General features: G+C 42.9%; 1 protein-coding gene across 1 annotated transcript in view; it reads left to right on the top strand.

Annotated features, from left to right (window-relative positions):
- The window catches only part of SCML4 (Scm polycomb group protein like 4), a 57,410-nt gene that overhangs the window by 16,282 nt on the left and 21,890 nt on the right, over positions 1–19,238 (top strand). Inside the window, exon 5 of the mRNA XM_071547869.1 lies at positions 15,987–16,256. Coding sequence (XP_071403970.1) covers positions 15,987–16,256 — 270 coding nt within the window. The remainder of the gene's footprint in view (positions 1–15,986; positions 16,257–19,238) is intronic.

Genomic DNA, 19,238 nt, shown 5'->3' with positions numbered 1-19,238 from the left:
GTTTAGATTAGATATTAGGAAGAAATTTTTACTGTGACAGTGGTGATGAACTGTAACAGGTTGCCCAGAGAAGCTGTGGGTGCTCCATCCCTGCAAGTGTTCAAGGACAGGTTGGATGGGACCTGGGCAAACTGGTCTGATGGGTGGCATCCCTGCCCATGTCAGAGGTGGGAGTTTGGAACCAGATGTTCTTTAAGGTCCCTTTCAACCGAAACCATTCTATGATTCTATGGAGGAGACACCTGATCCTGCAGTGAGAGAGGCTATGATAAGCAGTGCCCTTTCCAGACCATCTGGGTGCTCAAGAGGCTGTTTGAGATGACAGCCCCCAAAGGGGATGCTCCTTTCAACAAAGATTAACAGAAAAATGATGAGTTGGGATGTGAGGACGGTTTTAGTTGTGTTGTTCTGCAGAAGCCTGTCCCTGGATGTGTGAGGATGGCTGGCAGGGTTGCTCAGCAGCTTCACGATCTAACCCACTGCATCCCTGTGGGCTCCGGAACACAGCCTGGAAAGCTGCAGGCTGGAAAGCTGGATGCTGGTTTCAGTGCAGACAGATAGTTGTTTGGAAAACCTAATGACAAGATTATTTCTCAGTCCCAGAGTTCACATGAAGGCATGGAAGGACAAAATAACTCTGCCTTATAATGCACTTGAAAATGGGGAATTTTGGAGAGAGAAAAGGCTGCTTTTTCCCTGGGGCAACTCATGTCCAGCTCAGGAGCTGTTTGTCTATGTCTCTGTAACAGTGGGACTGGAGTGATGGCCTCTCACCCTCCATGTTGCACTCAGCTGGAGCCAGGCAGGTACACAGTATTCTTATTCATCATGTCAGTCTGTATTCAACAGCTCTGTTGGCACCACTGGAGTAACTCCAGTTTTAGTCACTGGTGTTTGAGGCACTGAGTCTGTGTTTAATGCTGTACTGCCTAAATCTCCTTCCATCTCCCCAGGAGCTCTGCAATAAGGTCAGCACAGGGGGTCCTCTGCTACACAGAATAGACAGGGTTTCCCCATAGTGGCAATAAGAAGGAAGACAGTAGGAGCTCTGCTTGCAGACAGGTCTGTCAGGAAGCCTGTTGGGATAAAGCTTGCACGGAAGGAGAAGGGCCATAATAAAACACCACAGGAACCCATGCAAAGCAGCCACATTTTTCATTGTTTCTGTTCTCCAGCTTGTAATCAAGATGTTCTTTCTTTTAAAATCATGTGCTTTTCAGCCCCTGTGCACCAATGAATCTAATGCATGTATTGACTTTGGTGCATTTACTCTTGATTTACACTGTCAGAAGTGAGAGGAGAAGCCAGCATCATGTCCAGCCATATTAATCCACTTACGCCATACAGGAGTCACCTTTTAACCTTGCCCCAAAGCACATGCCCCTAAGCCATTTTTCACCTGTCCTCACAGCAAACTGCCAGATGCTAATGGCTGTGAACAGGCCAGGTGGGATTTGTTGACATATGCATATACATCACTTACAACAATGTTATACATGTCTAAGAAGTACACACTGACCAGGCTGTACCTAGTGTTGGTCTCTGCAATGAGCCTTGTTGACTGTGCATTGCCTTCCCTGCCTGCCCTGCCAACCCCTCTCACACCAGCACCCAGTGGCCTCACATGTAGGGTGAGGGATCCTCTCCATCCCTCTCTCAACATCAGTGGCTTCACTGGCTTGTCTTGGCACATCTGGGGACATTCCTCATGGCTCTTTCTCAGCTGTGAATTGACTTTCTGGCTCATGAGAGCAGTTGTGGGATGACTCTCAGGACTTCATCTGGAAATCTCCACATTACAGCAAATTCCCACAGCACCCAGGTTCAAAACACCTCTGGACCTACACTCCAGAATTTTCCATGAGAGTGGCAGTGTAACTTGAGCTAAAATGATGGCAAGATTTGGATGAGCTGTGTAGAAAAATCCGTGAAGTGTGCCAAGGACTACTTCATGGGAAGCCAACAGAGATCCTGTGAAGTGCTTCCATATACACACTCTGCATTCAGCTTTCATGATTTCTCTCATGATGAACTAATGGATGGGAACATGCAAAAAGGACATGTCTAGGATATGTACATAGTGTTGACATGCAGCTATGAAATGTTAGGCTGTTCTTCAGAGGAAAGCATGCTTACTATAAAACTTCTGGCTAACATGATGGTGGGCACAGAAATTGAATTAGTTTCTCTTATGTGTGAAGCATGAAACTTGATAAACATCTACTTCCCCCTTTCAGTCACTCCTTTCTTTACTCTTTCTGTCCTGACCCTTTGGCTTCGGCTATTTTGTGCTGTTAGATAACTGATGTGCTTGATACAGAGCATGGCTGCATGTGGGTGCAGCAAAAGTTTATTTTCTGCAAGGCCTCCTGTGACCACTCTGTATTGTCTTCATGAAGGGGAAGACAGGAATGTCTGTGAAAAAAGTCCTCAGCCTTGCTCTTCTTGCCATGGCTGAGTCAAATATTTATGCTTAAATACCAAATGAAGTTCCCTACCACTGTCCACAGGAGAACAGCATCTCGTCACACTTCCGGGAAGTAGGGGTCTGTATGGAGCAGAAGCACAGCAGGAGGTAAAGGCACTCTATGCTACATTAGTGCCCCTGTCTATAGGAAGGTGAGCTCTTCCTATCCACAAGCACTTGAAAAGCTGGTATGAGAAGCGCTATTGCAATGCACAGTAACAGTGTGACTAGTAGGTGAGGCACTAGCTGTGAGCTGGACTTTTTTTAAGAGACTTTCCCATTGACTGGATGGGCAAGTCACCCTTCTCTGCTGTGCTTTTATTTGAGCATTTGACAAAGGAGGGCAATAATTCTTGCCACTGTGTGCAAATCCCTTCTGAAAAGCATAATATGATAAAAATCCCATATATTATTGCAACCAATATTTTCAGTTCCAAGCACCCAATAAACACCAGCTCAGAAATTTCAAGCCCCGAGAGAGCAAGAAAAATGTTGCCTTTCCTCTTTCTAGTACTGTGGCTTTTTTAATCTTGTCTTGTTTCATCCTATGAGGAAGCATGCTCCATGCTTCTCAACACACTCAGAATAAATGGCTTTTATGGCTATCAATAGCTTCGGCAGTCCTCAGCATTTAATTACCTGCAAAGGCCATTTATTGCCTCATATATTCCTCTACCATGATCATTATCCTTTAAACAATAAATAAAATATTAAGGTCACTCTTAAAGAGGGAGTGAGCCACTCAACCACAACAAAGTATAATATTAAAAGTTTATCTGGCCTTTGGGGCATTTGGATTGATGACAGAGCCTGAAGTAGAGCCAAGAAAGGGTGGGATGCTTGCCTTCCTTCCTTCCTTCCTTCCTTCCTTCCTTCCTTCCTTCCTTCCTTCCTTCCTTCCTTCCTTCCTTCCTTCCTTCCTTCCTTCCTTCCTTCCTTCCTTCCTTCCTTCCTTCCTTCCTTCCTTCCTTCCTTCCTTCCTTCCTTCCTTCCTTCCTTCCTTCCTTCCTTCCTTCCTTCCTTCCTTCCTTCCTTCCTTCCTTCCTTCCTTCCTTCCTTCCTTCCTTCCTTCCTTCCTTCCTTCTCCTGAGTCTCTGCACCCGTCAGCACGCTGAGTGCCTTCCCCCTCCCCACCTGACCCAGCTGGCCACAAGTCAAGGCATCTCACTGAGGACTTTCATGCTGAAGTTCTGCTTGCAGCTGGAGCACCATTCCCAGGACTGGCTTCCTGAAATGTGTCCAGGGTGTTTACTCCATGACAGAGCAGGAAAGGCAACTGCAGATGGAGCTGGATGTTGTGGTCCAGAAACTTGGTGGTGGGGGACAGACCGCAAGAACAGTTTAGGAGGGTCCAAAAGGTAGGAAGTAAAGGCAGGAGGGTGAAAGAAAAGAGAGTAAGTCAACGCTCCTGTGGAGTGGTTTCATGAAGGTGGTAGCAGAGGCTTTAGTGTTCAGATCCATTAAACCCAAATCAGAAGAAATAAATAAAATGCACACCAAGGAGCAAATCCTGGCAGGAAGAAAAGTAAGAGAGGGATGGGAGAGAGGAAATTCATCTGTGATGCAATTTGTGTGGACTCTATAGAATTGGCAGAATGGGATACACTGACCTTTTTGACCTTTAAGTTGTGTGATTACTGTTTGCTAACTCCCATATGAAGAAAGACTCCCTTTCTGTTCCTTTAAGTGTATGAAATTGTATCTCCTTGTGGATGTAAAGCACTGAAGCTATAAGCAGACATTCCTCCAGCAGCCAGCCCAATGGAAATCCTCCTTCCCATATTCTGCTGGGCTGTTTTACCTTCACTGACTTGAAGGTAGAAGCTACCCCTGAGGGGGAAGGCACTCTTTTCCCAGCAGTAAATAATGAAAGGCCCAAAGACCCTTTTCTCTTCAGCCCAAGATGTTCTCAGTGCCATGGCACAGACACCAAATGCTGGAAATTGCCTGGGCTGCTGCCATGGAGGTTAGAGAAGGAAGCCAAGCTATGAAGTGGAGTTTAAAGATGCTTTATTTTCCATATGAAAGGGTGTGCGTAAGGAAAGTGGATGAAATGATGGGCATAAATGTATGAAGCATGATGGATGAGATCATATTCACTATAGAAAAGAATACCCCTGGGTATATGCACCTAATTCAAGCTTTACAAGTGTAGTCATGTGGAGGAAGCATAGACAGTTTTAGAGCCTCAGTCAGGTAAATCTTGTGATTGTAACTCTGTTTGAGCTCCAGGTTTAGCTTTGTTTTATCTGGTTAAGACTTTTCCCTAAAGCTATATGATTCCTTTAGGAGATATCTGAAGTTAGGAGTTCAGGCTTTTATTTTAAATAGCTTAAATTAAAGTTGAAACAGGAATTCCCATTCCTAAACTTTTAAAATATTGATACAAGTACCTGTGATCCAATATACCAGTACTTCAAGCAGTTGGATAAGCAGGCCACAAGCCCGGACTGATGATGAAAAATCTATCCAAGTGCTGCAATTATTAACCAACATGACCTACCTGGTTTTTCAAGGATATGAGTGGGAAAAAAGATGATCCTTGGGATCCCTACCTTGTGCTGATTCAAGCCACGTCAGATAGCATCACTTGGGAGCCACACAGGGTGTTGGTGTAGGCTCTGAGAGTCATTGAAGACCATGGGCAATTAGATGTGGAGCTCCTTTCTGCTAGGGTGCTGTTGTAGGCAGGGTGATGGAAAGACTGGCTATGGCAGTGAAGGGGACTATGAGCCTTAAAGCCAGAACTTACTAAGCAAAAGATAAAACAAGAAAGATTTTAGAAGAGAGACAAACACTTGTATTTTCTGAATGTGTGCGAGAGGACCCTTTCATGGGGACTGCAAGGGTGGTTAATTTTAAGTCAAAACTCTAAGAAGAGGTGAGTCTTCAATCTCTGGCTTCCAAGATCAGTGATTTTATAAACTATTAGAGTGGGCTAGAAGTTGAGTATTTTGTTCTCTAAGGCTTCAACAATTGGGAACAGAATGAGTAGGATAGCAAAGTAGGTAAGTGAAGCCAGTTGTCCAATGACAATGAATGGGTGTTCTACTGGCTGGCTGCCTACTCACATGAGAATAAGGAGGTCAGATACTAAGACTCAGAACATATGATAAGGGTCTGAAGGTTATTGCTCGTTGCTTTCATTTGTGTAGAAAAGGGATTAGAAATAGGATTAGGATGGAGCCAGCGAGGGCCAAGACTCCTCCTAGTTTGCTGGGGATTGATCATAGGATGGTGTATGCAAATAGCAAATATCGTTCAGGTTTAATATGCAGCAGAGTCACTAGTGGGTTTGTAGGAGTGAAGTTTGCTGCATTGCCTGAAAGGTTGGGTGAGAATATAGCAAGGGATATAAGGGGGAGTAACATGGCCATGAAGCCTGGGATGTCTTTTGAGGAGAAGTAAGGGTGGAATGGGATTTTTGTCACAGTTTGATGAGATGCCTAAAGGGTTGTTTGAGCTGGTTTTGCGTAGGAAAGTAAAGTGGATGAATGTGAGGACTGTGATGATGAAAGGGAGAAGAAAGTTGAGGGCAAAAAATCAGGTTAGGGTAGGGTTATCGACTGAGAATCTGCCTCAAGCCCATTCTACGAGTTTGTCTGATGTAGGGAATAGCTGAGAACAATAGCTGCCTGATATGTGGTGCCTTTGGCAGGGTCTGGGCTTGCACCTCTGTGGGAGGAAGCAGAGCCAGCTGAGAGGGGGGAAAGCCAGTCTGGTGTTTAAGCTGTTTCAATTTGAAAGGTTTCACAGGAGATTCAGAATTGTTTTTGTGGGACATTACTGATTTTTGTTTAGATGTTCTTCAGTTTTTCAGGTCTATTTTTCATCTCCTCCATGTTGCTCTCTTTTTTAGGGTTTTAGTGTTATTCATTTTTATCTGTCTTTACCTACCTTGTGTTTCTCTCTATTCCTTTCCAGTTCACTACAAAACAAGTGGAAACCCACACACTATGGTATTTCCATTTTCATGGAAATAAAACATTCACTTTTATTTTTGAAAAGTCTTGGCCACCGTTTAATCAACAGTGCTCCCCAGTTACTTAGGATTTATTTGTCTGCAGCAATTATACAGAGTACATCAAAATGACTTTCTGAAAGTAGTAACGCACAGCATCTGCTGGAAGAACATTAATGTGTTGGCAAAGTAAGTGCAAAGCAGGGGATTAAAGCAATTAAGAGAGTAGCAGAAACAAACAGTTTGTGGTAATGTGCAGTTTGGTGTTCATGCTGGGACGATGCTGGCCATGGGCAGCAGTGAGCAAGGTGAGGGTGCAAGGCAAGGATGTGCACCACTGGCACCTGGGCAAGAGACATACTTACCCACCTGTGACTGAAAATAAGCAGCAAATGGTGGTTTGGGGAATCAGGTGCTTCTTCATGGGAGAGATAAGGTTACAGGAAAAAAAGGTGGCGATAGCTTGCCGGTTTCCATCAGAGAAGTCAAATTTAAGGAAAATGTAGTGAGGTTGGAGATGAGTGGGGTCCCAGGGCAAGCCCAGCCCCCTTGCAGCACCATGATCTGAAGGGAAATTGGCTCTGTGGGATCATGGAAAGAGGAGGGGTTAAAAAGACTCCACAGTTGGTGATATCCTAGCTGCTGGGATTGAGATCAGCCAGGGATGTCAGAAGCAGCAACAGAGAAGAAAGGAAAAGAAAAGTTTTGTGAAGGGGAACTAAGACTTTAGGGCCCATATATGTTGTATTTACATGACAGAAAATTCAGCTGAGCTGTGGCAGTGGGCAGAGAGAAATTAAGCAAAGACTTTATAAAAGATCTTACACCTGCATACAAACACATGCACAGGTTCATGCTTTATACATGCTCTACCTAATTTCTGGATGATTTTATTATCATTTATTAATGAGCAAGCAGCTTATTTTGCAGTTACTGCGTTTTGCTCTAGACATCTCACTTCTTGTGTCTCAAATTATTATGTTTTTCAAACAATAAAAAATTGCTGTTAAATATTTTAAGCCAGAACAAAGCAATATAATTCATGGACATTCATCATGGTGGTAAGTAGAACAAAAATGCATTAAGTATTTCATCTGCAGAGAATTCCAGTGTATAGTACCAGTATATAGTACCAGTATAAAGACCAGATGAAAACCAGGCGTTTTCATCTGGTCTATTCTATATACAGCTTTTTGTGATTTCTAACAATGCTGATTTATAAGAATATGGAGTACATTATAAACTACTTGGATAGAAAAGCCCCTCTAGCTACTGCTAGAAGCTGGAAACTGAAAAGATCGATGGCAGCCTCTCCCATCTCCCTCTGCCGTTGTAGACCCATTGCTGTGCTAAGACACAAAACTATATAACTTCGATAAATCTTCTTTTCATGAGGTACACTTTGGTATAACACAAAGGCAAGGGACAAGGGAAGGGAAAGGAGGAGCAGGTCTGAAATCAGATGGAAGAGACCAAAGGAAGACTCTTTCTAATGGCTGGATCCTTGTGCCACTGAAATCCCTTTGCCTTCTCTTGTGGGTATGCCTAAACAATTAGTCTGTGCTGTAATACAGGGCTGAAACTTCTCCATTGCAACACAATACATTTACTCACTCATCCCAAAGCACTTCAAAAATGAGAAAAATTCCTCAATGGGTTATTTATACACATGAGCATCTTTTATTATAAAATGTGATATATTTGTCAGCAGCTAGCTTTTGAATGTACTCTACCTTTTTATTCAGTTTGGACAATAAAGCATGTTGAGTTGTTCCCAGCTGCTTTCTTTCCCTGGTTCTACTGCATTAAACACAATATGGCTGCTGTCTGGGTTGCAAACACTCAAGGGAAATAGTTTAAGTAAGGAAAAAAAAATTGCCTATGCCAAAGACCATATAATCAGGACAAAAATGGATTTTGGAAAATTCTCTAAGAAATTTAGATTCCTGATGTTAACTGACTGGCAGCTTCTCCTTAGGGGATTCAGTATTTCAGTTACTGCAAAATATTTCTTAGCAGCTAGAGCACAGCTAGATGATACATGGTGCAGTAAAGCCTCAGACTAAACCCTGGAGAATTCATTGCAGGTTTTATCTCCACAGTATGACCATGGTTTCCATGTTCATAATATCTGCATTCACAAGTGAGTGGGGCATATTTACATTTTTCTGTTCTGACTGACTACTAACCCCCCTTTTTCTCCCCTGTGGATGCAACTATGTGTTCCTATAACCCATGCAAAAGTTATCCCATAGGCTGAAAACCACAAGCGTGACAGCCCTGAACCACTGTCGGCAGATGCCCTGGGCTGCCTGCTCTCTCACTGCCTCTCTGCAGCAGCCTCAGGGATGCTGTGGCTCCTTGGGGATGTGTCTCCATGCCACTCTGCCTTGGCAAGCAGCGAGCAGCTCGGCTCTGCTGCCACAAACCAGATGTCCTGTAATACTTTCCTTGTCCAGCCAAACTGTGATGGCCATGGATTGGTGTGGAAAAGGTCTGGCTCTTGCCCAACTGCCTAGGGTGTAGATGCATGCACCAGAGAGTGGTGTTGACATGTTATAGAAATTCCTGCTAAGGGGTGACATCATATTTTCATCGTGCTGCATGCCTGGATGGGCGAAGGAGCTAAAAGGAATGGGCTGGTGCTGTAATCCCAAAGTAAATCACAGCAGGCAGGGCTGGAAAGTCTTAATCCATCATGGGAAGCTCTTATCTTTAGACAGATACATGCAGGCTCAAGCTACAGGGAAGATAAGGTCCACGTTATGTTCCTAACTGGATGGAAATGTGTGAGGCTGTTTGGAAGGTACAGAAGAAATTCTTTTATGATCTTATAAGACTTGATGTTAAAACAGAAGATAGCAGTTCAGAGCCAAGGTATATCTTTCACAATCTTAAATACTATTATGTCTTTCTGCTCTCTCCCTCTCTGGCTTACAGTAGGTTGAACTGATCGTTAAACTCACCTGAAGAATTTCCTTCAGCGTTTCAGCATTTGCTTTTTGTGTTTCACCACTTCTATTTTTCCTTTCATTGAGGCTGAGATGCAAGGTTTCTAATTTGTTCCCTCCAGCTCCCCTTACCCCCTGTCTCCCAGACAGGGCAAATGCCATCCTTGTGCAGGAAGCTGGAGCCAAGCTCAGGAACTATAAAATAAAGGAAAAGATAAAACTGTACAAAGAAGGGGTCTGTCAATAGGATTTTCATGCTATGGCTGGCTCCTCTCAAAATGACTGGGAGATAAAAAAAAGGCTGGCCCTGGTTGGGAGAAAGGAGAGGTCTGAGGAAGCTATGATATCATGCTGCTTAAAATATGGAGTTCACATCTGGTCAGCCCATTATAGACAATATATGGTAGCACTTTAAAAGGTACAGGGAAGGGTCAGAGGGCAAAGCCCATCACTAAATGATATGAGGAATAGGAGACAACACAAAAAAGGAAGAGTGCAGGCTGAGAAAAGAAAGAAATAAATCTGTATTGACTGTGAGGAAAAGAAATTAATGTGGCATTTAATTAAAGCAAATACAAATGATTGAGCATTTCAGGTGGTGAAATGAAAGGTTATGAAATTACTTTAAAGTATTGTCCTAGAAGGGAGGGAAGATATCCCAGGAGGCTACCAGTGTGCAAAAGAGGACCTCCCTGGTTTGGGGATCAGGGTCCACCATGCTCAGAGGTAGGAGTGTGGGTTTCCAGCAGTGTTTCATGCAGCTTTTGCACAGATGCAGCCACTCCGTGGCTGTGCAGGACATGGCCTGTTAACTGGGAAAAGGTTCTCTGGTCCCAGTTCACCGCCCTGACCTTGGGCTCTGCTGTCCAAACAGCAATCTGGGGACAAATCCAGAGCAAAGCATGGGGATATCAGAAAAGGGACAGCTGGATCAATGTAAGTGTGAGATGGATGGAAAGCAAACAGCCTGGGGAAGAAATTGCTATGCAGGTCAGCAGTATGGGAGGAAGGAAAATAAAAAAGAAAGATGGGAAAATAGCTGGCAAAATGGGAAAAGGGTGATGCTGCAGGTGTAGGAAAGCAGTGTAAGAGCAAGAGATGGTGGGAATATGATGGAAGAAGCAGTAGGAAGATGATGGAGAAGAACAGAGAGAGAAGCAGTTGGAGGGGTATAAGGGAAGGGAGCCTGAGGGAGGTGGAGGGAGAGAGATATGTGAGAGCAGTGGTGTGAGAGCAGCAGCACCTGAGGAAAGCAGCACAAGACATGTTTGACCTGGGAAGAGAGAAGGCAGAATAGAATGGCTCTAGAGTGTAGAAAGAGCTTTTACTTATAGGAGAGATTTTAGCAGAAGAATTTTGGGCTTTGTTTAAGATGTAGAAGAAAAAGTGAGAGAAATAGATCCATTCAGGAAAATGTCATCTAAGGATCATCTTTCCTGTGTATATACTCTTCTTCATTTCCTGCTTGACTTGAAATTGATTTTCATTTGTTTTCCTAATGCATAATAGGAGTCAATTTTTTTGTCTTTCTGGAGTGTCCCTATTCCCAGATGCTGCCAAATGTCCAATGTTTGTGTTCTACATTCACACATGCAGTATGCATTCATAATGGCAACGGGATAGGGCTGAGGCAAAGAACTTCACATGTTACAGAAATGAGAGACAAAACACGTATTTTTCTTCATCCTAATGGAGAACTGGACTCCAGAGATGACAGATAACCTGACAAACGTCACTCTAGAAGTCTGCAGCAGAGCTGCAGGTTCTCAGGCTATTTTAACTCTCAGCTTCTCCATCTGCAGGAATCTGGCTAGGAACCATACAGGATGCTACTTTAAAGAAACTCAACTAATGAAACATGCATTTTTAAATTGGGAAAGCAATTGTGTCTTTTTTCTTTTCTCTGTTTCATTTTGAGGTGTGTTGGATGTAACAGCCTTGGGCTTTTGAATCCAGTTTTCCTGGGCACCATTCATGGAAAGGAAAACTATGCCAAAATGGCTTGAGCATCTCAGGGTGATGAACAGCTGTTGACTACTGTATTCAGAGCAAAACTTTAAGGCAGCTTTCTCATAAATCCTGCTTTAAAGCACTGGGTACTAATTTCTCAATAATATGTGAAACTGACTACCTGGAAAATAAAGTACAGAAGTGTGACAGAATAAAAAAGGGCTAAGATTTATGGAACTGTTGCATTTTAAACCTCAGTAGAGAGTTGTATTTTCTTCTATTGTCTTAGAAAGCATGTTTTTCCTAATTGGCCAAAGTGGGATTAGAAGCTGTGAATGCCATACATTTTGCAAAGCCTTCTGGGAGCTTACAACCTGCAGATAATTTCACACACGTCATCAGTGGAACCCCAAGTCATGCAGCTTCTCTGTGGTACAAACTAACAAGAAGCTGGAGAAAAATGAACACAGAGCTTCCATTTTTTTTTTTTTTAGTTTTTGGGCAGTAGAGCCCATCCCTCCTGATGTCTCCGGTGCCACAGGAAGGGCAGCCTGGACCCCTAACATGAGTCCTTATCATGGTTCTCCCCCACCATCTGTGGCTGCTTCTTGGAGTGGAGAAAAGGTCAGTAATAGGATCAGAGGACGATTTATGTGGGAAGGGACCCCAGGAGGTCTCAGGTCAACCCCCTTCCCCAGAGCAGAGTCAGCTATGGCATATGGGATCCCACCAGGTTACTCAGGGCTTTATCTAGTTGGGTCTGGAAAAACTCCAGTGCCAGAGCCTGCAAGTCTCTCTGGGCAACCTTTACCACTCTCCCACTGTAGTCAGGGGTAAAAGATTTGTCCTTCTACACAGTCTGAAATTTTCATTTGAAATTTTGTTGTCTCTTGTTCTTCAGCCACATGGGTTCTGTGGTGCTGTGTTAGGCTCACACCCCAGGCTGCCTCTCACCAGGCTGAATAAGCCATGTTACCCCATCTCTCCTGAGCAGAGCTAGTGTTTCAGGCCCCAGGCCTCTTGATGACCCTCTGCTGAACTCACTGTTTTGTCCGTGTTTGTCTGGTGTCACAGAGACCAAATCTGGCTGCCAGGTTAGACCCCTGTGGTACCACACTTTGTACTGGCCTCCCTACAACCCATTAACTGCCACCCACTAAGCCTGATCATCCAACCAGTTTCTCACTCACCCCAACCACAATGTTCCAACTTGGATGCAAGAATATTATTGTTGAAAGCCTTGCTTATGTCAAGACAAGTGACATTCACTGCTCTCCCTTTGCCCACAAATCCAGTTGCTTTTGGTAGAAGGCAATCAGGTTTGTCAGGTGTTGCCGTATCTCTTGAACCCATACAGACTGTTCCCTTTCACATTCATTTCCTTCTCTGCCACTGGGAGTTGAGAGGGCATCAGAAAATGCAGATATTTTCTCCTGATCTGAAATGTCACCGGGAACTCTGTGCCCCTCAGAGGCACATTGGATCTCTCTGTGCCCCGAAAGTCTCCTGGGCCTGCCTGCCTCTTCCCTCCCACATGTGAGTGTCTACTGGGGGTGGGCAGACTATTGCAGGGCATGGCTCACAGACACATGGTTGCTCAAGGTGCATCAGCTCATGCAGCTTCACAAAGCAGCCTGTGCTCATCAGGGAGAGCAGAAGCTGATCAGCACCTTATAAACCTGTATGGTTTAAAATTGGTAACCATACATACTTGAATGCACAGTTTCATTCTGCCCAGTCTAACTGTAACCTGCATTTCATCATGAGCTTCTTTTGGTCAGGAGGTGACTGATGAGTTGCTCTTGTAATCTACTGACAGCTCATGTCAACTTGAAAATCAGGAGTTCTGAAAAGGCTTGCTTGGAAACCTGGCTGCTTGAGACAATTCCTGTTTCCCCTGGTTTAATGAAGACATTATTATGACTCTTCAAATTCCCAGAGCATCTTCCACTGGGGAATATTTCACACAGTAATGAATAGAGGCTCCTGCTTGGTCTGTGGTAATAGGCATCGTTACTCCCATTTTAGAGCCCAAAGCAGAGACATGTGGAGTAAACTGATCTAGATCAAGAAGACAGTCTTAGGCAAGGTTAGGAACAGAACTGACAGCAATAGGCTCTTTGTCATAGTTTTACATACAACTCATGGGTGTCTTTCCACAGGGAGATTCCATCTGCACATGTACATGACTACTGAGAGAGCCTGACATCAGTCAAAAAATCTCTGGTGTCTGGTCACAAATTTTGGAGTAATTTGCATCCCTAGTAATAGAAGCTGTATGCTGTTTATTTAGTAGGGCTCTTTTAATGTGCTGTTTGTTGTTTTGATAGTCTATGTCTTTGTCATATTGTAATCATATTAAAAGAGCATTCTTTTCCTGGAATAAAGAGGTAATGATTCACAAGAGGCATAATTATTCCATGCAGTGCAGGCAGGATGCTGCAGAAAGAGCCATCTTCTTTATGCATAAGAGGCTTTTATTGCAAGTGTTCTACACAGTAATTAAATTCCTTTGATTGAGGAGGCTTGATTGGATTTTCTTTGGTTTATTGGGAGGAGTCTGGAAAACCAGGTATTTAGTTCAATCTCTATATAATTTTGGCATCTGTTGGAGGTTAGGGAGTAAGGTTCAGGGTGTCTGATTCCCGTTTCTCCTATGTGTTATGTTAGCTGAACTCCATTGAATTAAATTGAATTATGCCCTATCTGTGTTTGTGTGAGACTTAAGCTCAGAAATCCCTGGCAGAAAGCAGCAAGATACCCAAATGCATGCTATAAGAATCCAAATTACCAAAGGGAAAAAAGCCTTGCTAAAAGAAAGTTACTTGCAGTTGCAAAGGCAAGTGTCGAAAAGCAAGGAAACTTAACATATACAGCTTTCCCTCAAATCTGATGTTTGCCTTCTGGCAAAATGTTTGCCCATTTTGGCCCAAAAATGGGATGAAGTTTTGAAAGACAGCAGCAACAAAATAAAGTCAGGCAATCATGTAACAAAAGTCTGTTCTGTGGCTTAACACACAAGCCAGAATGCTGGCATGCCACAACTCTTGAGTATCTGAGTTGTTGAACTAAATCTTGTTTGCTTAACATCAGCTACAATACACAGCTGCCAAGTAGGTTTGATGGGTTTTTTTAAGGAAAAGAGTAAAAATGCAAATTAAAAGGAAAACTCTGTTATATACAGCCTCAACATCTATTAGCAATGGAGTTTGTGTCTCATGGCATAAATTACAGCATAAATTCTTCTTGTTATGCAATTAGGCTACACAATATGTCAGGAGGAGGGTGTTGCTCAGGCAGGGAAGATGATGTGTGACACCATGGGGGCAATTTCACCCTGCTTAGATGTCTCTGGAGGGAGACTACACATGATGAGGAAAGTGGTCTTTTCAACAGCTCAAAGAAATGTCATGGGGCAATGGAAGGCACTTCCTTAATCTAGAGGCTCGCTGCCTGCCAGGTGTTAACACCCAGTGGAAGTGGGAATCTCTGAAATGCAGGTTACCTGTAGTGTTCTGTGAAGGGTGAGATCTTAGAGAGGTTTACAGGGGCTCTGCTTGTATCCCAGTAGTGGCGATGATCCTGAGACTGGGCAAGAGGAGGGCTGGTTTTGCAGGGTTAAAGGCAGTGGGAACAAGAAGGGGGAGGAAGACCTTTGATAATCTTTTGTGAAGACAAAAAAAGGCAAATAGGAAGGAGCTTGGATATTGACGCCTGTTGAGAGGATCCTGGGACTGGCTAGAGGAGGATAATGACACAGACTTGGAAGTGTCAGTCCACACAGTGGCTGACCTGGACCTAGGTGTGAGGGCAACTTGCAAAAAAAAATCTGTACACTGCAAAACCTGGGGTTAGACCTGTCTCTTGCCTGTGCTTTAGACTCCCAAACATAGGAAAATATAAGTCTCTAAAATAGATCTTTAAGTCCAGAATTTGTTTTATTGGCAGGAATCTGAAAAGCAAGGTATTTTGCTCCTACACAGTGTGAAAAGTACAATTCAGAAGAAAGGAACCATAGGAATGGTTTGCAATCATCCGTGATGTTGTCACACTTGTCTGAACCCTAGTCAGGTCTGAGTCACTCACATGTATCTGTCTGTGATGAACCTTGGGTGTACTCATCAGTCATCAAGCCTGTATTCCTGCGGGATACCAGGCCTGATGGATGTCCACAGCTGAGGATACTTCTGATTAATTCTGGTAATTTCAGCTAGAATGTTTTGGTTTATTACCTTCACTCCCTCCTACTAGCTGTCAGGCATGCACCCAACAAACTGCGTGTCCCGTTGTCCTCCTCTGCCTCCTTCCTTTCAATTTTCTAGCCTTGGTGTTATTCAAGGAGCACCATGAGGCAAATGGGACCTGCCCAGGACTTCACAGAGAATATTGCTGTAAGCTGACACAGATGACTCACGTCAAGCCATAGTTTCCCAGTTGTGACCCTACTGACTTCAGAGTGGTTGTGCATCCCTTCATTATTTCTTAATTCTTAGCAGGCATCCTTCCTGGAGGCATCTGTCTGTAGAGAAAGTTGGAAATGGAGTTATATTTTTTGACCCCAAAAAAGGGAATTTTGAAACAAAAAAAAAAAAATTAAGCACTGAATTAAAATTGTGTCTATTTTACTGATGTTTCTTTTGCATCTGGACTTCCTGAGCAGAAACAGTTATACCTGAGGACTACCTGGTTGATCCTGTGAACAGGAAGCAGTACAGTGTGGATCCTACCGATGCTGCCTTTGGTTGTGCTGGCTCCATGTATGCGATGCACCAGAGTCCTGCAGATGGACATCCTGCTGGAGGCTCCTCGTCCTCCGGTAGCCATCGTCCTACTCAGATGTCTTCAGGGGGGTCCTCATCTACTGGCCTGCAGCATCAGACCTCCAGCCCGACAAGAAATGGGGCCTATCTTGAAGGAAACAGAAGTGGTAAGATACAATGTCTTTCATTTAGTCATGTGTGATGCTATGCTGGTGCTGTGTCAGAGTCTTAACTCATTCCTGAATTCCCAAGAAAATTAGTGAGATGGTTCTGTGATCCAATCCATTCATACTGCTCACACTTCCATTTAGAAGGGGAAATAATAACCTATGTAAACACAAAATCAATCTGTTCATCAGTAAGTAAAAAGGTGAATGTGTTCTAATGCTGTTATTATGTAAACATATGTATTATGTATAATCGTGTGGCAATCACAACTGTTATTATCAACTTAGAGATATAAATATTAATATATAAAGCATTCCTACCAAAGACTGATACTGCCTACTGGCTGGTACCTGTTATTTGTGTGACACCACCTGTGTACAAGATAAGATGCAGAGCAAACTCAAGTATTAGTGCCTACCTTAAGACATTTTAGCAAAAGGTTTCCTTCCTAGCTAAATGAACCATGCTGCCCCTTTAATCATGAACCAAGACAGATTTTGCTTGAAAAGGATTTCCCAGCAAAACTTGGATTTTTTTTAAATCATCCGGCTCACTGCTTAAGGCTCTTTTGTTCTTCAGGAAGCAAAGTCACAAGAAGTTTATCTGCAAATTCAAGAGATGCCATGGGAACCACTACATTCAATGATGCTTCTTTTTCCCTTTCTTTGTATTTTTTCCAGTTACCCTACTAGGATTTGTATTTGCTGGGTCAGTTGCTATAGTTCCTATTAACCATGATTTTTTTCTTTTAGAAAATACCCAACTTCATCAAACGGTTTACCTAATTCACTGAACTTCCATTAACTTTGTCTATGTTTGCATTTTCCAAGTTCTCAATTAACAGGTCTTTATCAGTAGTGATTCCAACAATGTCTTCACCCCTTACTAATTATTCAAATTTCATTTATGCATTTTTCAATTTGAAGATAGATCTAACAAAGGAGTTGAATGTCTCAGCCATTTTTAAGTCATTAATTTCTTTCCCTTCCTCATTTATTAATGGAATCTACTGTCACTCTAATGTGTTCTTTTTTTTTAATCTTGATATATTTGAAGAAGCTTTACTGGTTCCCCTAGTCCCTTTGTCTACCATTGGATCATTACACTGTCTTTTTGCCCTTGCATTTCCCCTGGAAACTTCTTTCTTGGAGGACATCCCAGAGTCTCTTTCCAGTATCCTTTGCTTAATCTTTGCTTAATTCCTTCAATATCCTTCACCGTCCCAATACCTGTATTATTTCTTGTCCCTGAACATTTGCTATTTAATATTTTAGAACGATTTTCTTTCAAAATGCATATTACAAGTATTTATCCTTGAATTTAATTGTTTATCTAAGTTTATCTTCTTAAATATTGAATACCTACCCAAACCCATCACTCACTTTGCTATTATTTTCACACAGGTGTTTCCCTGGTTTACTCCATTAGTCTATTATAGAGAGCACCAATAAATGTTCATTTCTTAAAATTGTTTTTTTGCTTTGTTTACAGAGCCAACTTTATTCAAAGCAAAGTGGATAGTATAGAAATTCACTACTGCAAAGGACTTGTGAAAGGTTGTCACTAGGAACTGGTGGCCTCAGTTACAATGAAAAGGAAATGTAATCCACTTTCTTTCAGGCTTTGTTCAGTGCCTCTCAGTCTGGCATAACCAGGTACTGGGAGGACAAGAGGCTTAACGTACAGCAAATTCATTTACCCCTCTCCCATGGCTTCCTTAGAGCCTCCAAGCAGAACCAGAACCCCTTCATCAAGCTTTACAGTTGGCAGATGTGAGGAGCCAAGATTTAACAATGTTTTACTTACTTGCTTTAAAAATCTTTATCATTTTGCTTGGGATCAGTCGTTATCTCTTTGTGGTACACATGAAGAGTCAGAGGAGCTTCAGAGTAAAGGTCTGTCTAGCCACACAAGCTGTCTCCAGCATGAAACAACAGCACATCCCAAGGAAAGGGATAAATGCAGAGGTGGTGTTGCTTCATAGAAGAGAATCATAGAATCATAGAATCGATTGGATTGGAAAAGACCTCCGAGATCATCAAGTCCAACCCTTGGTCCAACTCCAGTCCATTTACCAGATCATGGCACTCAGTGCCATGGCCTATCTCAGTTTAAAAACTTCCAGGGATGGTGAATCCACCACCTCTCTGGGCAGCCCATTCCAATGCCTGATGACTCTCTGTAAAGAATTTTTTCCTCATATCCAACTTAAATTTCCCCTGGCAGAGCTTGAGCCCGTGCCCCCTTGTCCTATTGCTGACTGCCTGGGACTGCTTCTCCACTACCCTCTCTGCCTTCAGAAATTTGTGGCTCAAGGACTGCCTGAACCAGAGGTGGTGCATTCATATTTAGTAACCCTTCACAGATTTTTCTTCTCTGAATCACTCATTGGTTTTTTGAATGCTTTATATCTTTTCAGCATACAAAAAATTTCCATGCTTAAGAATGTGTTGTGTGTAGAAAACCCATAGTATTAGGGGATGGAAACATTCAAGGGACTAAAGTCTAAAATCAGAGCTTCTCAAGCTTGTTCAGCTGCATTACCTTCTCTTCTTGTTTCTGACTCTAAATGTCACTGTTTCTCAGTCTCAGCCAACATCTTGTGAAAGCTTTGCATGGTCCTGAGCAGGAAGTTAAGCTTCAGGAGACATCTCCATCTCTCTTTTTGTGACTTCCCACAAAACTGAGTCTTTACAAAATGAAATGCTGAAATATGGCACATCTCTTTTCCAAAATGGAACCAACAAAAAGGTCAGAGTGGTCATGCAATAGGCTTCACAGGTTACTGTATTTCTCAAGCTTAAAACTTACTAAAGCACTTTGAGGAGCAAAGGGGAAGAGATTGCTTTTGAACCAGGCATCCATGACATGTGAGTATCCTTGAAGCAGCTACAATTGACTTGAAACTGGTATTGACTGGAAGTTATATCCCAAAACAGCTCAGTATGTTTTATGTGACAAACATCTGGCACTTGCATAGC

This window comes from Pithys albifrons, chromosome 2 (genome assembly GCF_047495875.1).
Source record: "Pithys albifrons albifrons isolate INPA30051 chromosome 2, PitAlb_v1, whole genome shotgun sequence".
Lineage (NCBI taxonomy): Eukaryota > Metazoa > Chordata > Aves > Passeriformes > Thamnophilidae > Pithys > Pithys albifrons.
The sequence above is the reverse complement of the archived record's forward strand: the minus strand, read 5'-3'. Positions and strand labels throughout refer to the sequence as shown.